We start from the raw sequence: 21,328 nt of genomic DNA on the forward strand, positions 1-21,328 counted from the left end.
ACAAAGCGCGTACACGAGGAAAATAGCCGCGGAGCGTAAATTTATGAATCCGTCCTGCGGTAACAGTGGGACACTGTCGTGTTCGAGCCGTCGCCGAGGCTGGCCTGTTATCGTCGCTCTTTATGATCGAGCTTAAGGGGCGAGCGTATAGCGTCTGCCTCCTCGTAACGAGGCGGCAGATTGCGCAGGTTGTCCACGGAGCGGAGCGTGGTACCTTCGCGGCTGTTCGCAGCGTGGAAAGTCATTAAGTATCGTTTTTAGTGGGAACGTTTATCCACGACCCCACACGATTTCCGGGACCGAAAAATCGGTTTACCGCTTTCCGCGTCGTTTCTAAGCACACGTACCCTATTGTGGTACCGGTTAGCGCAGAACGTGATGCATTCGGATGTAAGAGTGAATAATGTTCGTAGGGAGGAACGAGTGTGGTTAGTTTGTATGGAATTATCGCGCGAATGAGTTTAGCTTGAAGTTTACGTTACGATAATGAGTGTAACGTGGTGTGGTGTAGGTGTTTTGTATATGGTATTGGTGACGAGAGTCAGAGTGAGAGAGATGTGCGTGGTTGTCATTTTATAGAGCAATCACTTGCTATAGAGTGTCAAGAATTAGAGCATGTATGTATTATAGAGTGAGAAGAGTATTAGCTCTAGTTTTAAGTTTACGTTACGATAATGAGTATAGCGTGGTATGGTTTAGGTATTTTGTATATGGTGTTCGTAAAGAGAGTCAGAGTGAAAGAAATGTGCATGACTGTCACTCTATAGAGCAATCACTTGCTATAGAGTGTCAAGAGTTAGAGCATGTATGTATCATAGAGTGAGAAGAGAGTATTAGCTCTAGCTTTCAGTTTATGTTACAATAATGAGTGTAACGTGATGTGGTTTAGGTGTTTTATATATGGTATTGGTGACGAGAATCAGAGTGAGAGAAATGTGCGTGGTTGTCAGTTTATAGAGCAATCACTCGCTATAGAGTGTCAAGAGTTAGAACAAATATGTATTATACAGTGCGAAGGGAGTATTAGCTCTAGCTTTAAGTTTACGTTACGATATTGAGTGTAATGTGGTGTGGTGTAGGTGTTTTGTATATGGTATTGGCGAAGAGGGTCAGAGTGAGAGAAATGTGCGTGGCTGTCATTTTATAGAGCAATCACTTGCTATAGAGTGTCAAGAGTTAGAGCCTATATTTATTATAGAGTGAGAAGAGTATTAGCTCTAGTTTTAAGTTTATGTTACGATAATGAGTGTAACGTGGTATGGTCTAGGTATTTTGTATGGGTGAAGAGTCAGAATGAAAGAAATGAATGTGACATTATTTGCTATAAACTGTCAAGAGTTAGAGCATACATATATTATAGAGTAAGAAGAGTGTCCGTTGTGGAAGCTTGCATGAGAGAAGTAGACTGTTGTGTCATCGAACAAACTAACTTTTCTGTTCACGATTCATATTTTTTATCTTATTTATCATTGTGGGAACATTGCAAAAGGAAAGGTATCCTTGTTTTTTAATTAGAGTATAATTTCTTTCGAATACCGAATTACGGTAAATTTTGAGTTACAGAGTAGACAAGGACTGGGTTTGAAATGTCCTCGGATACGAAAATGATTGTAATTTGAGGATAATTATTGCGTTACTGGGGCAGTGTACATAATCGGTGCAGTTTTTGCATGTTTATGCTTTCTGGAATTGTTTTAGCGGAGAGGTCTGGTTTAGGAAGCTTTTCTTCTATTGGTGAGATAGAGAAAAAATTTGGAAACTTGCCTCTTAGATTCTTAGGAAGCTCAATTTTTGTTAACACGCTCCAAAAGTTTGAAGTTTGAAGTTCGAGAATGTAACAAAGGTTAATATATTTTTATACTCATCATTAGTCTTCTAATCTTCAGAAGTTTAAAGTTTGAAATTCAAGAATGCAAAAAAGATTAGTACATTTTTTAAAAACATGTTAGGTAGTTCGAACGCACAGCGTGAACAAGATCGAACAAAATCTATAAAATTTGTCTCTCCAATTATTCAATAATATATTGCAAAATATCGAAACTCGAAATCACAGCTACCCAAAGATCACAACGAACACACCGATCGCGATACACCGGAAAAATGATTGGACTAAACTCTAACCTTTTCGAATCGTTTCATTTTACTTGGCGTCGATAAATAAAAAATAATTATCCTGCTGGAATAATCGCGAAGACGACCCTACTCCGTTTGTCCCCCTTAACGACCACGGTCCTCGATCGACGGGAATGCAAATCTCGTACAAAAATCGCGATTCGTCGTAAATAAAAAAAAGAAAAGAAAAGAAAAAGAAAGCAAGAAACAAACCCACCGTAATAAAGCGAAAAAAATCTCGTTTCGAGCCGTAAAAGTAACTCGTAAGATCGTACGGTGGCACGGGTGTTCGCGCGGATGTTTATTACGCGTAACGCTCGCGCGAGCCCCGCGATAGCATAATTAAACACAGCGCGTCGAATCGAGAGGAAATATGCCGCGAAAGATCCGACAGATATAGAGCTTAGTTGGGAAATAATGCACGCGCAGCGCGGTCCTCCGCGCCGAGTTATTCATCGGGGCTCGTTAATTTTGAAAATCGATTCGATGTTCGTTCAAATTACCTATATCGCGGTCGTTAGAAGTAAATACACCGTCGATGATTATCGTCCCGTTGCTTCGAGTCTGATGCACAATCGGAGCGTTTAACAGCGCGCGCGCTCTCTCTCTGTAAATTGAATTATTATTTATCCATCGCGTCGCGAAATCGACGATCGATCGCTTTGAGCAGCGAGAATCAACTCTTCGCGAGATTGTAATAACAGCTTAGAGGTATAAACTTCGATAAAAAAAAAAAAGAAAAAGAAAAGGAAAAATAAATCGGTAGATGCATCTTCGGATAGAGAAGAGACTAAAGCCGCGTTCTCACGTACCTAACTCGGGAACATTTAACCCTTCGCCCACGGCCGAGTTAGCTGTCAGCATCGCTCAAAATATTCACTCGTTGCACCTTATCGGTCTAGCATCGATCGTTAGTCGTATCTTTCTCCACGAAAATCTTAATGGTCCATCTATGCTCGGGTTAATTAAACGCTTCCTCCGTGTAGACTACTCCTTCGCGCGATTTCCACGTCGCGTGTCAAGTCTCCGCGCGAGACTTTACGTCGTCGATAATCGCACCGATCATTGTTCTTTCTCGTTTCTTTTTTTTCTTTTTCTTTGTTTTTTTCTTCAATTTTTTAGTTTCGACGAAAGAGAAGTAAAAAAGAAAAGAACTCGCGGATGCAATCGCGTTGCATTTTTCGGATACCGATCTGACGAGATACCTTACGTTGTGATCGATGGGATTGCTGTTCGCTCGAATACATAAATAAATGAATAATCGGGGTAAATTAACCCTCTCGTTGCTAGGGTTCTCCACGTTGGAACGACCCCGTCGAACCAGCCTCGGCCAAAAGTTATTTTAATCGAACGCTAAGGGGAGAAACGAGGAACGACACGGAACAGCTTTATCGGGGGAATTAAGTTTTATTATTATATAACAACGTTCGACGGGTGTAACCGTATCGTTCGCGAAACGGAGTGCACGCGTTAATTAGACACCGCGATGGAGAACGATCAATGGAACGAGAATCGTTTTACGGTAACTGGAACTTTTCTCAAATTCTAACGGAACGATAATTAATCATTTTAAATTAAAAAAAGAATTTAGGTGGTTTTATTGCGTTTTTGCAATTTATATAAGATAATGTCTTAAATACACCGAATACTATGTGTGAGGAATAGTAAAAGATATTTGTATTGCATAGTGGTTAGGTGCATCGTTATACCTTGCATCACGGTGCACCACCCGGTGCATCAATGCAATAGGTGCACCCGTTACTTCTCCCACTCTAGCTGCACAATGTTCCCCCACTCCTCACACATGGAATTCGGTGTATTTTTCCATCTACACTAGTCGTGACGAGCAAATAAGAACGAAGAGAGTAAACGAGAGGTAGAGTCATCCGACTACAAGAATTACAATTCTTTATTTTTCCATTTTATTGTCATAACAAACAGTGACAATGAATCGTTGAAGGTTTCCCCATCAGAACGAGTCCAAACGCGACGCGAATCGGACTAGTTTTATCAGTGTATACAATTAACTTCGTACTGATAGTAAATTAATTACGTACCGATAAATGTACAGTAATCGTAAACGACCATGCCCGATTAACTTAAATCCAACTCGTTCGCTTACAATATCGTGCTCGTGGTATAAAACTCAAACTAAACGTGAGAACCACGAGTGAGTCCACGTACGTTCGTGTTTTCTTGAAAATATTAGAAAGAAACTTTGGTATAATATCTTTAAGAAGAAAATCGAACGTTCACGAGGTAAAATTAATTACGTACCGATAAATGTATAGTAATAGTAAACGACCATGCCCGATTAACTAAAATTCAACTCGTTCACTTACAATATCGTGCGAGACTCTCAGTACAGAAATCAAACTAAACGTGAGAACCACGAGTGAGTCTCGTCCTCGTATGATCGTGTTTTCTTGAAAATATTAGAAAGAAACTCTTGTATAATACCTTCGAGAAGAAAATCGAACGATTTGAAATGAGGTTCACGAGGTAAAATTAATTATGTACCGATAAAAGTACAGTAATAGTAAACGACCATGCCCGATTAATTAAAATCCAACTCGTTCGCTTACAATATCGTGCTCTCGGTACAGAAATCAAACTAAACGTTCATGTTTTCTTGAAAATATTAGAAATCTTAGAATTCTAAGAAAATATTAGTCTCCTATAATATCTTCGAGAATAAAATCGAACGAGGTGAACGAAAGGTTCACGTCGATTACGCGAACATGGTCTGTCGATTACGAGGCTTATAATCGAAACTCAAATCGCAGAGCAAAGGGTTTAAGCATGACTGTACGAGAAACAATTATCGATGAAGCGTGGACTTACCGTGGGCGTGTAGAAGGGCGCTTGTTCGGCACCGAGGTTCGGGAAGTACGCGGCTATGCCCTCGGAGGCGGCTACGGCGGCGGCGGCGGCGTAAGGCGCGCTGTACATGGAGAGGGCGGCCGTCGGTAGCGCTCCGAGGCGCTGATAACCGCCGAGGAGCTCGTATTGGCAGGAGCAGACCGTTTGACCAGTCAAGGGGTCCGTGAAGATCGGTCTTCCGGTGTCGCAGCATCTTCCGGTCGGCGTCGGGCCGCCGGTCGTCGGCGGCGGGTGACCTTGGGACGGGCTGACCGAGGTGGTCGGGCTGCCTGGCGGCCGAACCACCGCGTTGGTCACCGCCATCCTCGCGTTCGACAGACCGGCAGCTACGCCCAGGGGATGATTCGTGGTCGTGCCTGCTACGCTGACCAACGAGGAACCGCTTGCGCTCAGGATAGCACCGGACACCGGCGAGGCCGAGGACGACGCCAACGACGAGCTCACTGTCACAGGGCACTGGAACACACAAGCAAATCGTTCGTTAGATGGAGATCGTGCTACGAATGTTGGGAAGAGGTAGGTGCTACGAATATGGGAACGATTTTCACGCTGTGTCGCAGTTCGGGGGTTAAGGGAAGATTTTCCGGTTTCACGTATGTTTAAGGACTGTGGAAGAGGAAGATTTGAGAAATTGTTAAGCTGGGAGAAATTTATTTCGAGTGAGAACTCTTCTCTCTTAGTTCAGGGGTTAAGGGAAGAGATTTTCCGGTTTCACGTATGTTTAAGGACCGTGGAAGAGGAAGATTTGAGAAATTGTTAAGCTGGGAGAAATTTATTTCGAGTGAGAACTCTTCTCTCTTAGTTCAGGGGTTAAGGGATGACATTTTCCGGTTTCACGTATGTTTAAGGATCGTGGAAAAGGAAAATTTGAGACATTGTTGCGGTAGTAGAAACTGTTTTGAGAGATCTCTCTTAGTTCAGGGGTTAAGGGAAGAAATTTTCCGGTTTCACGTATGTTTAAGGACTGTGGAAAAGGAAAATTTGAGAAATTTTTGCGCTGGTGGAAATTTATTTGAAGTGAGAACTCTTCTCTCTTAGTTCAGGGGTTGAGAGCAGAAATTTTCCGGTTTCACGTATTGTTAAGGACCGTGGAAATGGAAAATTTGAGAAATTGTTGTGGTAGTAGAAACTGTTTTGAGAGATCTCTCTTAGTTTAGGGGTTAAAGGAAGACATTTTCCGGTTTCACGTATCTTTAACAACCGTGAAAAAGGAAAATTGGAGTGATCGTTGCACGCGTAGGAGCCGACTTGAAAAAAGATTCTTTCCCTCAGTTCACGGGTTGAAGGAGCAAATTTTCCGGTTTCACGTATCTTTAAGGACCGTGGAAAAGGAAAATTTGAGAAATTGTTGGGGTAATAGAAACTGTTTCGAGAGATCTCTCTCAGTTCAGGGGTTAAGGGAAGAAATTTTCCGGTTTCACGTATCTTTAACAACCGTGGAAAAGGAAAATTGGGGTGATCGTTGTGCGCGTAGACACCGACTTGAAAAAAGATTCTTTCCCTCAGTTCACGAGTTGAAGAAACAAATTTTCCGGTTTCACGTATCTTTAACAACCGTGGAAAAGGAAAATTTGAGAAACTGTTGCGGTAGTAGAGATCAACTTGGTGAGAAAGAAATTCTTTCTCTCAGTTTATGGGTCAACGGGACAATTTTCCCAGGTTTCACGTAACTCTAACACCCGTGAAAAATGAAAATTCGTGAGATCGTTGCGTATGTACAAGACGACTTGGAAAAAGATTTTCTCTGTCAACTCATGGCTTAAAGAAACAAATTTTCCGGTTTCACGTAACTTTAACACCCGTGAGAAAGGAAAATTCGTGAGATCGAAAAGAAAATCCTCCCTCACTTTTCCGACTCACGATTCAAAGCACAAAATTTTCCGATTTCTCGCAACTTTCCCACCTATGGAAAATGGAAAACACAGAGATCGTTGAATTCGTAAATAACCACTCGGAGAAAGATTCTCTCCCTTTCTCGATTCACCGATTGTAGTAAGAAATTTTCCGGTTTCACGTAACTCGAACACCTGCGGTGAAAAATTATTCGAGAGATTGTTCCACTCGTCGAAAACCACTCGGTGGAAAAATTCTCTTTCTCTTTGTCAGTTCACGGGTCAAAGTAACAAATTTCCCGGTCTCGCGCGAAAGAGGAGAAATTCAAGTGATCCTTACGTCCGTTGAATTTTCCAAGTGTCTCCGTGACAAGAAATCGCTAACGTTTCACCACGTCGATCGTCGACAATGTAGGTAAAAGTAGCGCTCGAGAGGCCACTCGATTCGTACCACAGTACGTTTTAGAATATTCCTCAAAACACTCCCCTCACGAATCGGCTTACGAATCACGTAATACCGTGTGTCGACTAAATGACGCCGCGCGGTGTCATCAGCGACGTTACACCGAACTGACACTTGTACGGTTCCGTCTGTCGACTGAACGCGTGCATCACACTTCTCCAAGATACCTACACACCGTTTACCGCGTAATATCGGCGAGAAAAGCCGCGAAAAATACCAGGCCGATATTTCGCGCTGTAAAACGGCGGAGAGACGTCGAGACGTCCTAATGGAAATTATTTTAAATAGAATCTCACATCGAGCTTGTTTGCGGGAAAACTGCGCCCGAGACCCGGGCAAACAACCCTGAACGCTTCTACATTTATGTTCCGGGTCTCGTCCGTCGCTTTCCTCTTTACTTCTCGCGTTACACGTTAACTACTTTCGGTATCATTTTTCTTCTTCTTTTTTTTTTCGTTTCTTTTTCACCGATCTCGAGCTTAATATTTACCACGACCTCTCGACCCGTTCCATCGCGGTACCTCCTGATTCGTGTTCGACATCTTGTTCCCGCGCGAGACGACACGCTCGTTTACGAAATTGGAAATCTCCCGCGTCCACGATGTTTTCGCGTACACGGTGACACATTCGTCGTTGGTAGCAACCGGGTAACACGCGTCCCGTTTCGTTGGAACGACGAGCGTACACACGAGCGCATTAACATAGCCAAAGTTTGCTCATCGAGGTGGCTACCAACCGAGAATTCGCTGACGACACCGCCAGCTCGACCGTGCTCGCATCCCTTCGCGGAGCGAGCGACTCGCTTGACGTTTTAATCGTCACTCGATCTCACGTATCCTGCCGCGTTCGCGCCAACAGAGACACGCTCCGAGGTTTTCTAGTTCGCTCGAGCCGAGTCCAGAGGGACACGAGGACCGATCGAGACCGACTCGTCGATCGCGGCGGAATTTTCCGAGTTATTCGCGGCATCCGCGGCGGGCTCGTGTCAAAGAAGAGGCCGTGGATGGTCACGAGACGAAAATACACGAGCCACGTTGTTCTTTGGAATTGAACGTAGACGAGCTAGGTAACGGTCGTTGTCCAAGAATCGGGAACGGTCCAAGAGGAACCGAGGTATTGAACTTGAATCGAAATCCATGAATTATCCACCCTGTGTCTTTCACGCGGTGTCTCGAGCTCGAAAATATATGATTCGATGGAGAAGAGAAGATACGAGTGATATTGTACATATTGAGTCGATTTAGAGCAGTATAATTTTGATTCGAAGAATCCGAAGAACGGATTGGTACCGTTTTTAGGAAAATTAAGGAAAGTTTTGTAGATTGCACGATTATTTTTTTCATCGTAGATGTATGGATTTATAAAAACGAAGAATGGTAACTACGAGAGATATTAATCGGTGTGTGAAAGATTTTGTATGAATCTAGTTTTTGGGAATAGTGTGAGTCGTCTCGTCTGTTCGGCTCTGGTTGGTGTTTTCCACCATTTAATGGAGAATGTGATTGAACGTGAATGGGAATCAAAGTGTCGTCGATTGTTTTCTTCGGGTCGCGGGTCACCCTATTTCTATTATACGAGCTATTCGTGGTGGTTCGGATAATGAAAGCTTGGCTAAAGTTCGGTTAATTGGGTAATGGAAAACATCTCGTTCGTGTAAATGGAGCACATATAAATGGAGTAGGTATCTACAAATGGAGTAGGTACAGATAGAGCAGTACAAATAGAGTAGTACAGATAGAGTAGTACAGATAAAGTAGCACAGATAGAGTAGTACAGATAGAGTAGTGTAGATAGAGTAGTGTAGATAGAGTAGTGTAGATAGAGTAGTACAGATAGAGTAGTGTAGATAGAGTAATACAGATAGAGTAGTGTAGATAGAGTAGTATAGATAGAGAAGGTATAGATAAATAGAATAAATATAGATAAATAAAGTAGGTGCAGATAAATAGAATAGATATAGATAAATAGAGTAGGTACATATAAATAAAGTAGATACCTATAAATAGAATAGGTGTATATAAATGGAGTAGGTACAGATAAATAGAGTAGATACAGATAAATAGAGTAGCTGGAGATAAATATAGCAGGTACAGATAAATAGAGTAGATACAGATAGAGTAGGTGGTGATAAATAGAGCAGGTACAGATAAATAGAGTAGATACAGATAAATAGAGTAGCTGGAGATAAATATAGCAGGTACAGATAAATAGAGTAGATACAGATAGAGTAGGTGGTGATAAATAGAGTAGGTGCAGATAAATAGAGTAGGCACAGATAAATAGAGCAGGCATAGATAAATAGAGCAGGCACAGATAAATAGGTACACATAAATGAACTAGACACACATAAACGCAGTAGGTATCCACAAACAAAGTTTCACCATACTCCAACATTAAGTAGACCCACTAATCGAACTCGACGATTAATTTTCGCGTCCCGAAAGAATCTAAGAAGCATTCCCACCCGTCTAGAATCTAAAACTCCGTGATCTTCGATCCAGCGAGTACAACGTTTCGAAAAATCGCGACAAATCTCGCAACTCTCCCCTCCTGACAAAAATTCAATTCAAACTCGAGCGAGGTCGCCGGTATCGCGAACGCGCAGAACAAACGACACCGTGATCCCATCGATCTATGGGACGCGTTTCCAGCTAAGGACAGCCCCTTGGCTGTCCGCGTTGCGTCTACGCAACAACCTACCCAGAGACCCAGTTCACTCGGAACGGACACCTGCCTGTATCGTCGATTGTTTCCGATCGGTGCGAAACAATAAACGCCTCTGTACCGAACGGTTCGATGCCGATAATCGCGGCCAACGCGGCACGACAGCTGCGCGAAAGAACCACACCCAAAACCCAGAGACACAGGGAAAGAGAAACAGATAGAGAGAGATAGAGAGATAGAGAGAGATGTATATAAAGAGAGAGAGACCCCCGTGAGTACTTTCCAGCAGCCTGAAAAGGCAGAGCAACTGTCGAAGCCTTCGAATCCCCTCTTCCATCCATTCCCTACCCGGAAGGTAAACCGAAAATCAGGCCCGGACATAATAGAAGGGGAGGGGAGATCTCATTAATTCCATATCAAACAGCACGGCTAAATAGATTAGCGGGTTGAGTGGCTTTCGCGCTAACCCCTCTCTAGCATACAGGGCCTAAACAAACCCTCCTCTAGCAAACCCAGACCTCTGTCCCAGTCGAACGATCATCCGTCCACATCCATCCATTCGTTCTCCCGTAGCTATGGTAGCCAGGAACATATTGTCGAAAGCCAGCCGCGCGTATTGTGTCGAACGCGAAAAACGTGACCCACCGCGCATTATGGCATCGAGAGCCGGCGTTAATGCGTGTCCGGATCCGCTACTCCCACTGGCTACTACCCGACGCGACGTTTCCCAGCTCCAACTGCCCGCCGGATGACGATCCGCGTAGGTATATGCATCCCGGGGGCCCAGCACGCGTGTGTTACCCGATCGTTGCTTCGATCCGGGACGGTGGGGAGGGTTTGGTGCGCACGGGGTGGGTAGGGGGTACACGCGGCACGGGGAGAGAGGGTGGTGGTGTCTCGATCGACGATAAAACTCGATACCGCGTACGTGCGCTCGCCCTTCGATCCTCTCCGGGTTCGGTAATGCGCGAGGATGTGTAAGCTATCGCGGCTTACACCGCTGATATTTTAATCGCGACCGCGGCGCTGTGCTCGCCACGATCGATCGACCTGGAGTTTGTCGACAGCTTCGGTTACGGGAAGGTAGTAGTAAGTAGGTAGGTAAGCAGGCAGGTAGGTAGGTGTACCCACGAGCGGGACAGATCCCACGAGATCGCGCCGGTTAGTCGCGGAGAGACCTTCTCGCGAACCGTTTTCTGGAATCGGGACAGTTGAAAGACGAGATCGTGGTTGGGACTTTTGGTGGACACCGATGGTAGGGATTCTTGGGTTTTTGGTATGATGGTGTAGATAGCGATGTAACGAAGATGCAATGGGTTTGTGTCTCGGTTAACGATTGGTAATGGTACTGAGGCTTTGAGAGCGTTTTTGGGTAGGAATAGACCTAAGGGTAGTGCCTACCTCTGGTGGAATATACCTAAGGTAGACCTGGCGGCACTGTTTCTCGTGACTGTATCAATAGTCTAGAGTAGGAATGTATCTAACGTAGACCTGGTGACGTGGACGACGATATCAATTGTGATGTAACGAGGATGTAACGTGTTTGGAGCTTTTGTAACGATTGGTAATGACACAGAGGCTTTGACAGCTTTCTGGAGTAGGAATGTATCTAACGTAGACCTGGTGGCAATGTTCCTCATGGCTGTATCAATTGTCTAGAGTAGGAATATGCCTAACGTAGACCTGGTGGCACTGTTCCTCGTGATTGTATCAATCGTCTAGAGTAGGAATATGCCTAACGTAGACTGGTGGCACAGTTCCTCGTGACTGTATCAATCGTCTAGAGTAGGAATATACCTAACGTAGACCTGGTGACATGAACGACGATATCAATTGTGACGTAACGAGGATGTAACGATATCAATCGTGACGATATCAATTGTGACGTAAGGAGGGTGTAACGTGTTTGGAGCTTTTGTAACGATTGGTAATGACACAGAGACTTTGACAGTTTTCTCGAGTAGAAATGTACCTAACGTAGCTCTGATGGCACTGTTCCTTGTGACTATCGATTGTCTCGAGCAGAATATATTTAACGTAGACCTGGTGACATGAACGACGATATCAATTGTGACGTAACGAGGATGTAACGTGTTTGGAGCTTTTGTAACGATTGGTAATGACACAGAGGCTTCGAGGGCTTTTTTGGGTAGGAATATACCTAACGTAGCTCTAGTGGCACTGTTCCTCGTGACTGTATCGATTGTCTCGAGCAGAATATACCTAAGGTAGACCTGGTGGCACTGTTCCTCGTGACTGTATCAATCTACCTAACGTAGACCTGGTGACACAGACCCTCGTGACGATATCAATGGTGACGTAACAAGTGTGTAACGTGTTTGGAGTTTCAGTAACGATTGGTACTAGATTTCAACGATTGCTAACGAGACAGAGGCTTTGCCAGTCTTCCAGAATAGGAACTGTCTAACCTGTCCGACCATAGAGACCCTGAATCTTTCGCATTTTTGTTTAATCTGAACCCAGTGGCCTTGTCCCTCGTGAAGGTACAATTGTGTAATTGTAACGGGGATGTAAAAATGTTTAGAGTTTACGTAACGATGAGTGTTGGATTTGAACGATTCGTAATAACACAGAGGATTCGACGACGACCTTCCAGAGTGGAAATGTTTAACCCGTTTGGTCAGCGTGACTCAGGAATCTTGGGTTTTCGTGCTGTCACCTAATCTAGACCTACTGGCACTGTCCCTCGTGACGATATAAATAGAGATATTGTAAGGGGCATTGCGTGCTTGCTCTGTTGCCTCGAGAACGCGACCTTGTACAGAATTTACTTAACGATTATTAGTAACGAGACAAGGAGACGGTCTTTCACAATGCGAGGGATTACAATCTGTGGAAGTGGAGTAAATCTATAAAATATTCAGAAAGTTACCCGCATTTATGTACGTACAGCACGTGAATAATTGTGATACAATTGTCCGTAGGAAAACTTAAAATTAACGATATTCGAGGAATTTTATACCGAGTTAACTATATTCTCGCGCTGGAAGCTTTTCTAGGAACAACAACGCGCATAATTTCCAAAAGAAGCTACCTTTTGCACAAACAGGGACCGTGAACGCGTTAAAGTACCGAAACGAACGAGAATTCACGGTCAGGTTGCATTATAAAACATCTGCCGCCGAACCTCGCTCGTTCGCCGCCATAACCGCCGCCTTGTGTGTCTTCAACGTGGCGAAGAAAAAAATCTAGCGTCCACTTTACCTACACAACCCCGTAAAAAAATACGTTCCCTCGCCAGAAGACTCTCCTCGATTTTACAATACAATACCACCCCTCCTTTCTTGCACTTAACATTCTACGTACCTAATACCGATGGATCCACTGTTCAAAATACAAAGTGTACTAGAGTGTCCCAATCATCACCGGTCGATTTGAATTTCGCGCTACTTTCAAAACCCCGAACCGATCGATCCACAGCACAAAATACAAAGTGTACTATTGTGTCCCAATCATCACCGGTCGATTTGAATTTCGCGCTACTTTCAAAACCCCGAACCAATTCATCTGAAACTTTACCAGTTTCGACTAGACGGATGGGGAATCGATCGTGGAAAAGTACAAGCTGAAAGAACGCACCTAAATTGTCCAAACGTATCACGAATTATCGCGATCTTTAACGCCAACGATTCGCGCGAATCGTAGAAAAAGGTAACTCGAACAACGATCGGGACACCCTCCGCACGGAGTGGTCCAAACAGCAATCGTGCAACTGTCAGCTACGTCTTACCCCCACCCCGACCCGTAATTCCCCCCACTCCTTCCGAATCGAAAGAGGTGCCGTCTTCCGTCCTTCGTCATCCCTCGGAGAAACGAGGCGCGAACCGCTTGAAAAAGTCGAATCGACGAACAGTGTTCCGTTCGCATGACGCGACTCCCGCGGCAGTATTCAACTGGGCCCTAGTGGGGGAGGTGGGGGTGTACGGTGGAAGAAGAAGCGGTCGAAGAGCAACAACGCCGCGGCGGCGCAGATATACTGTGGTCGGGGCCCGTTCTCACCGTGAATCGTAAGATTCCACGGGTTCGCGAGAAAAGCAGAGGACGGCAGGCAAGAATGCGCTTCGGGGCCTCAGGATCGGGCAAGGGGTTAAACGACGAAGCGTGTTGGCGAGTGTCCGCGGCCACGGGGCCATAATTCAGTCCTAGGGCCCCGGGAGAGGAAGCAGCCGGCAGTCCCTGAGTTACTCCACGCGATCGCATCGAGGTGTGCTGCGCACGCCGGTTCGCAACCGTGCAAACTCGACCCGGTCGGCAACTATATCACCCCCGGGCCCCGTACCCCGGGCCCCGGGCCCCGTGGCCCGCTGCTGAGCGTCGTCGCCTTTAAAGTAGCGTTCGAGGCGTCGTGCAGCCCCGCGAGCAGCAGCCTCTCGCGTTAGGTAGCCAACAGCTGCGTGTGTATGCGTGTGTCTCTGTATGAGAGAGAGAGAGAGAGAGAGAGAGAGAGAGAGAGAGAGAGAGAGAGAGAGAGAGAGAGAGAGAGAGAGAGAGAGAGAGAGAGAGAGAGAGAGAGAGAGAGATAATTATTCGCGCGTTCGAGGGATCGATATATCGAAGCATTAGTCCGATACGCTCGCTCGTTTGTTCCGGCGTGCATGCTAATTGCCAGCCGCGCCGATTTCTCCGCCGTGGCAACCGTCGCCGCGTGAAAACGGAAGGCGGGCCCCGATCGCCGCGTACCGACGGACGACCTTACGATACGATTATGGTCGCGGCGATCACCCTGGTACATGGTTTACCGAGCTACCATAAACGGACCAGTCGAGAAAAATGGTTTTCGAACCTCGACAGACTCCAGGAAACGATTCTTTGGGAGATATGGTTCGGGACGGTGGGGTTAATGTTTATTTTTTCAGAGCGGAGGTTCGCGGTTGATTTTGAATATTTTTTGGGAATGTTGGAGGGGGGGTATCTGGGAATGTTCCGGTGTGGGAAGTAACTGACTTGTGTGTTTCGTTTAGGAGATATGATTGTTTGAAGTATTGAGTACCTAGGAGTGGTGGAGGAGATACTTGGGTAATTTTTACTGGGGGAAGTTTTATGGTGAATTTAAGTATTTTAGTGTGTGTTGAAGGGGAGATGTTTGGGAATATTTTGATGAAAAAAATTAGTATCTTTCGCAATTGGTGCGAGAGATGTATATATTAGAAGTATTGAGTACCTAGGAGTGGTGGAGGAGATACTTGGGTAAATTTTTACAGGGGGAAGTTTTATGGTGAATTTAAGTATTTTAGTGTGTATTGAAGGGGGGATGTTTGGGAATATTTTGATGAAAAAAATTAGTATCTTTCGCAATTGGTGCGAGAGATATAATTATTAGAAGTATTGAGTACCTAGTAGCGATGGAGGAGATACTTGGGTACATTTTTATAAGGGGAAGTTTTATGGTGAATTTAACTATTTTAGTATCTATTGAAGGGGGGATGTTTGGGAATATTCTGACGCAAAAAATTAGTATTTCTCGCTCTTAGTATTCAAGATATAATTATTAGAAATATTGAGTGCCTAGGAGTGGTGGAGGAGATACTTGGGTAAATTTTTACAGGGGGAAGTTTTATGGTGAATTTAACTATTTTAGTGTGTATTGAAGGGGGGATGTTTGGGAATATTTTGAAGAAAAAAATTAGTATCTCTCGCTCTTAGTATTCAAGATATAATTATTGGAAATATTGAGTACCTAGTAGCGGTGGAAGAGATACTTGGGTAATTTTTTTTAGAGGGAAGTTTTATGGTAAATTTAACAACCTTAGTAAGTATTCAAGGGGGGATGTTCCAGAATATTCTGACGCAAAAAATTAGTATCTCTCACTCATAGTACTCAAAATACAACTATTAGAAGTATTGAGTACCTAGGAGAAGTAGAAGAGATACTTAGATAATTTTTTACACAGGGAAGTTTTCAGCTAAATTTAACAATCTTAGAATGTATAGAAGGGAGGGATGCTCAGGAATATTCTGACGCAAAAAATTAGTATCTCTCGCTCTTAGTACTCAAGATACAATTATTAGAAGTATCGAGTGCCTAATAACAATGGAAGAGATACTTAAGCAATTTTTCACAGAGGGAAATTCTCTGCTAATTTCAACAAATTTAATATACATTAAAATGGATACATCCTGAAGTATTCTCGCGCAAAAACTAATTATCTTCCGCACTCTGTACTCAAAATACAATTATTAAAACAATCGAATACCTAGTATCTCTGAAAAACACACTTGCCTAACTCTTCACAAAAGAATCTCCTCCACCGATCACCACAATTCGAACACACCTCGAAAAAGCTATATTCCTTTGTACCCTATCATAAAAATACCCATCTCGTTCACTTTTCGAAACACAATTACAAACATCGAGTACCCACAATCGATAAAAATCACCTTGATAATATTTTCCTAAAGAAGATTCCACCTCGATTTCAAAGACTCCAATACACATCGAAAGAGACATTCCACAGTGTCCCGAAACAAAGAACAATTATCTTACGCGGTGGTAGATTGTTGCTCCCGCGATGAAAATCATCAAACGACACGCTCGCAAGACTCGAACCGCGTTCGGGTAAATATCGGTGATTTTTTACCCGAGTTCGTTTCAGCGACGCACCGGAGAGAGTGCACGCGTATTTTAAGAGCGCGATAGTAGCGTCGGGATGGTTTTTATCGCGCTCGAAATAGTCGCCCGGACACGCGAAATTCGCAAATTATTCCCAACGGTGTATCGTACATCTTAAAATACGCGCGGGGCTCGTATCAGCGGAATCGGTCCAAATTACCTCAGACCCGGTGTGCGTCTGGCGATCTATTGCGGGAGACAGTCGTTACAGCGAAAGGTTAACGTTCCGATTGCTAAATACTTTATCACCGAAACGAATTTAATTGCTCGCGGTAAAGGACTCGTCTCTTCTTTTCACGCTCGCGAAACAACACAAACGCGTACACAAACAAACACACACACACACGTACAAACATGTGTGTGTGCACACGACGCGTGACCGTTTGGAGCATAGAAAAGCGAATGATTGCGCAACGATTAAAATTCTATAAATAGAGCTTCGGGTCGAGATTAACGATCGCCGTGTACGACATTTCAAAATAGAATTATACACGTAATACAACTTAAGCGTAACGGTTACCTACACATTTTCGCGATACCCCAAATTGTTTCGCGGCGTCCATTTCTCCTTCATCTCGCGCGTGCTCTCTCGTCGTCGGTCCGGTTCGTGTTCACCTACAGGATTCGTTCACCGACGATTTCGAACAGAAAGAAACCGATTGGTAACCGGGTATAATTACCATCGTTCGTTTACCGAGCGGCGTTACGTATCGACCGGTAATATTATAGTTTTGCTTAAAACCTCGGGGGAGACACCCGCGATTTAACGATACGCGAAACAGACCGCGATAGACGAAACTCGAGACGGGTGTATCGCGCCGGTTAAGCGTTTAAGAAATCCTAGAATCTTTCCTTCGGTTACGCTCTGGTAAATTCCACGACAACCGCGTCGATGCATTTGAAAAAAAGACGAGGCTTCGAGAGGCTGTTTCGTAAAACGTGAGAACGACGTTCGAACGGAACTTGTTCTCGATTCGAGCTAGAATTTACGCGGTTTCGCGATGTTTGGCCCGGGACACCGATTTCTGGTTAAACATTCGCTTCCTGGGAATCTTGTTTCTTCGATACACTCGATTCTTGAACGCAGCTGGACGTTGAAGACTACTTTCTTTCTATCGTCTTGGATACACCCTTCAAAGTTGTACAGGTACTTGAGGAAAATTTGTTCTTTTATTTTCAGAAAATTATTCTCAATAAAATTCGAGTGTCTCGTTTGTGTGATGATTTCTTTTTAGTCTTGGGTGCACCCTTCGAAATTCTGTTCTTGAAAAGAAAATCGTACACCCTCTCTTTAGAAAAATATAATTGGAAAATTCAAATATCTCGTTTGTAAGAATATTAGCTCGTTTTATCCAATTAAGTGAATGTAAAGTTCTTTCTAACATCTTGGTTATACATTTCAAAGTTCTACAGGTACTTGAGGAAAATTTGTTCTTTTATTTTCAGAAAATTATTCTTAATAAAATTCGAGTGTCTCGTTTGTGTGACGACTTCTTTTTATCGCTTTGGGTGCACCCTTAGAAATTCTGTTCTCGAAAAAAATAAAATTGTACACCCTCTCTTTATAAAAATATCCTTGGAAAATTCAAATATCTCGTTTGTAAGAATATTAGCTCGTTTTATCTAATTAAGTGAATGTAAAGTTCTTTCTAACATCTTGGTTATACATTTCAAAATTCTACAGGTAGTTGACAAAAATTTGTTCATTTATCTTCAGAAAATTATTCTCAACAAAATTCGAGTGTCTCGTTTGTGTGATGACTCCCTTTTTTAGCCTTGGGTGCACCCTTCGAAATTCTATGTTCTCGAAAATAAAATTATACACCCTCTCTTTATAAAAATATCCTTGGAAAATTCAAATATCTCGTTTGTAAGAATATTAGCTCTTTTTACCCAATTAAGTGAACGCAAATTTCTTTTCACCATCTTGGTTACCCTTTTCAAAGTTCTACATCCTCGAAGAAAAATTGCACGCCCAAAATATATTCAGAAAATTCAAATATCCCATTTCTAAGAGTATTCTCTCTTTTTACCCAACTAGGTAAACGCAAACTTCTTTCCACCATCTTGGTCACCCCTTTCAAAGCCCTACATCCTCGGAAAAAGAATCTTACTCCCAAAATATATTCTCAACAAACTCGAATATCTCGTTAGTAAACATATTAACCTTCTTTACCCACTTATACGAACGTGAACTCCTTCCAATGATCTTGGCCACACTTTCCAAAGTTCTCCATCCCCGAAAAGAAATTCCACACCCTCTCCTTCCCAAACTATTCTCAAAAGATTCAAACCTCTCGATTGTAAGAACATTCGTTCTCCTTGGCCCAATTAATTGACCACAAACTTGTTCCTTACACTCTTGAAAGTTCTACAAATCCTTGGAGCAGACTTTGCAAATGCAAGAATGCAAGAATCCAAGAATCCAAGAATCGAAGAATCGAAGAATCGAAGAATCCAAGAATCCAAGAATCCAAGAATGCAAGAATGCAAGAATGCAAGAGTGTAAGAATGCAAGAATGCAAGAATGCAAGAATCCAAGAATGCAAGAATCCAAGAATCCAAGAATGCAAGAATCCAAGAATACAAGAATACAAGAATACAAGAATCCAAGAATCCAAGAATTCAATAATCCAAGAATCCAAGAATGCAAGAATGGAAGAGTGCAAGAATGCAAGAGTGCAAGAATGCAAGAATCCAAGAATTCAATAATCCAAGAATTCAAGAATGCAAGAATGGAAGAGTGCAAGAATGCAAGAATCCAAGAATCCAAGAATCCAAGAATCCAAGAATCCAAGAATCCAAGAATCCAAGAATCCAAGAATCCAAGAATTCAAGAATGCAAGAATGCAAGAATCCAAGAATCCAAGAATCCAAGAATCCAAGAATCCAAGAATCCAAGAATCCAAGAATCCAAGAATTCAATAATCCAAGAATCCAAGAATGCAAGAATGGAAGAGTGCAAGAATGCAAGAGTGCAAGAATGCAAGAGTGCAAGAATGCAAGAATCCAAGAATTCAATAATCCAAGAATCCAAGAATGCAAGAATGGAAGAGTGCAAGAATGCAAGAGTGCAAGAATGCAAGAGTGCAAGAATGCAAGAATTCAAGAATCCAAGAATGCAAGAATGCAAGAGTGTAAGAATGCAAGAATGCAAGAATGCAAGAATGCAAGAATCCAAGAATGCAAGAATCCAAGAATCCAAGAATGCAAGAATCCAAGAATACAAGAATACAAGAATCCAAGAATCCAAGAATTCAATAATCCAAGAATCCAAGAATGCAAGAATGGAAGAGTGCAAGAATGCAAGAGTGCAAGAATGCAAGAATCCAAGAATTCAATAATCCAAGAATTCAAGAATGCAAGAATGGAAGAGTGCAAGAATGCAAGAGTGCAAGAATGCAAGAATCCAAGAATCCAAGAATCCAAGAATCCAAGAATTCAAGAATGCAAGAATGCAAGAATCCAAGAGTGCAAGAATGCAAGAGTGCAAGAATGCAAGAATTCAAGAATCCAAGAATCCAAGAATCCAAAAATCCAAGAATCCAAGAATCCAAGAATCCAAGAATCCAAGAATCCAAGAATCCAAGGATCCAAGGATCCAAGGATCCAAGGATCCAAGAATACTAGAATACAAGAATACAATAATCCAAGAATTCAATAATCCAAGAATACAATAATCCAAGAATGCAAGTGCATTCACTCTCCCTGGTGAATATTCTCCACAAAATTCTAGTATCGATATTTTCCCGAAAATGGAGAAAAATGATAAGAAGCGAGTCCGAAAACGCGACACCTCGGTGGATGGTGATACGGTAGAAAATTGTCCGTGATTCCTCTGACGGGCAAGGGCATCGTGAGTCGGTTCGCATACCTGTGTCCGCGAGTCCACGAAAAACCGCTAGTCCGTGGTGCGCGCGGTCTGCGGCAACGGCTGCGTAGAAACTCGACGATGGATGATCGATGGACGTCCGATGGAACGGCGTTGGAAAAAACTGGAAGTCCTCGGGTGGAAACGGACCGTGAACGGAACGATCCGAGAGAACGGACCGGCTGGTGTAACCAGTACTCTACGGGCGCTCGGCCACGTCGCAGCCCCCGGGATACACGCGTTTTATGACGCGATTTATATGCACAATGTAACAGTCGCGTCGACGTGGGAACACGTAACGTCGCGATCCCCGTGTGTCGTTCTTTTCTTCGGCCGGGTCTTAGGTAAGAAACCGTCCCCTCTTCCATTACGGGGGGGCGAGAGAGATGGACACTGATGAAAAAGGGGGGGAATGGATATCGTTGAGGGGAGGGGGCGACACACCGATGGAAAGGCACGCGATCGCGACGCTCGATCGAAGACCGATGCTTTTTTGGTTTTTTCTTTTTTTCTGGAGAGAGCACCACCGGAGATCGGTTCGAATTTATCGCGTATACATATTCAGCGATGAAAGAACCCTGGTCGAGTTTAGCACGCGTTCTATCCGTCGTTTGATACCAGACTGCTGGTTTCTCGACCGATTGGGAACAAAATAAATGGTGGAAGAAATATTGTGATGATGGTTGGGAAATCGATGGGAGGATGTGCGATCGGTATGAGATTGAGCGTGGAGAAAATTCTGTGGAGGGAAATGGAGGGGAGGAGGGATTTTGTTTGAGCTTGATGGAGGAGAAAATTCTGTGGAAGAAAATAGAGGGGAGGAGGGATTTTGTTTGAGCTTGATGGTGGAGGAAGTGTGTTGGAGGGAAGTT

General features: G+C 43.5%; 1 protein-coding gene across 1 annotated transcript in view; it reads right to left on the reverse strand.

The window, feature by feature from the left end:
- Nucleotides 1-21,328, reverse strand: part of Mirr (iroquois-class homeodomain protein mirror) — a 90,864-nt gene that overhangs the window by 39,961 nt on the left and 29,575 nt on the right. The window contains exon 2 of the mRNA XM_076314108.1: nucleotides 4,957-5,451. Within this exon, the coding sequence (XP_076170223.1) occupies nucleotides 4,957-5,451 (495 nt within the window). The remainder of the gene's footprint in view (nucleotides 1-4,956; nucleotides 5,452-21,328) is intronic.

Source organism: Ptiloglossa arizonensis, chromosome 6 (genome assembly GCF_051014685.1).
Source record: "Ptiloglossa arizonensis isolate GNS036 chromosome 6, iyPtiAriz1_principal, whole genome shotgun sequence".
Lineage (NCBI taxonomy): Eukaryota > Metazoa > Arthropoda > Insecta > Hymenoptera > Colletidae > Ptiloglossa > Ptiloglossa arizonensis.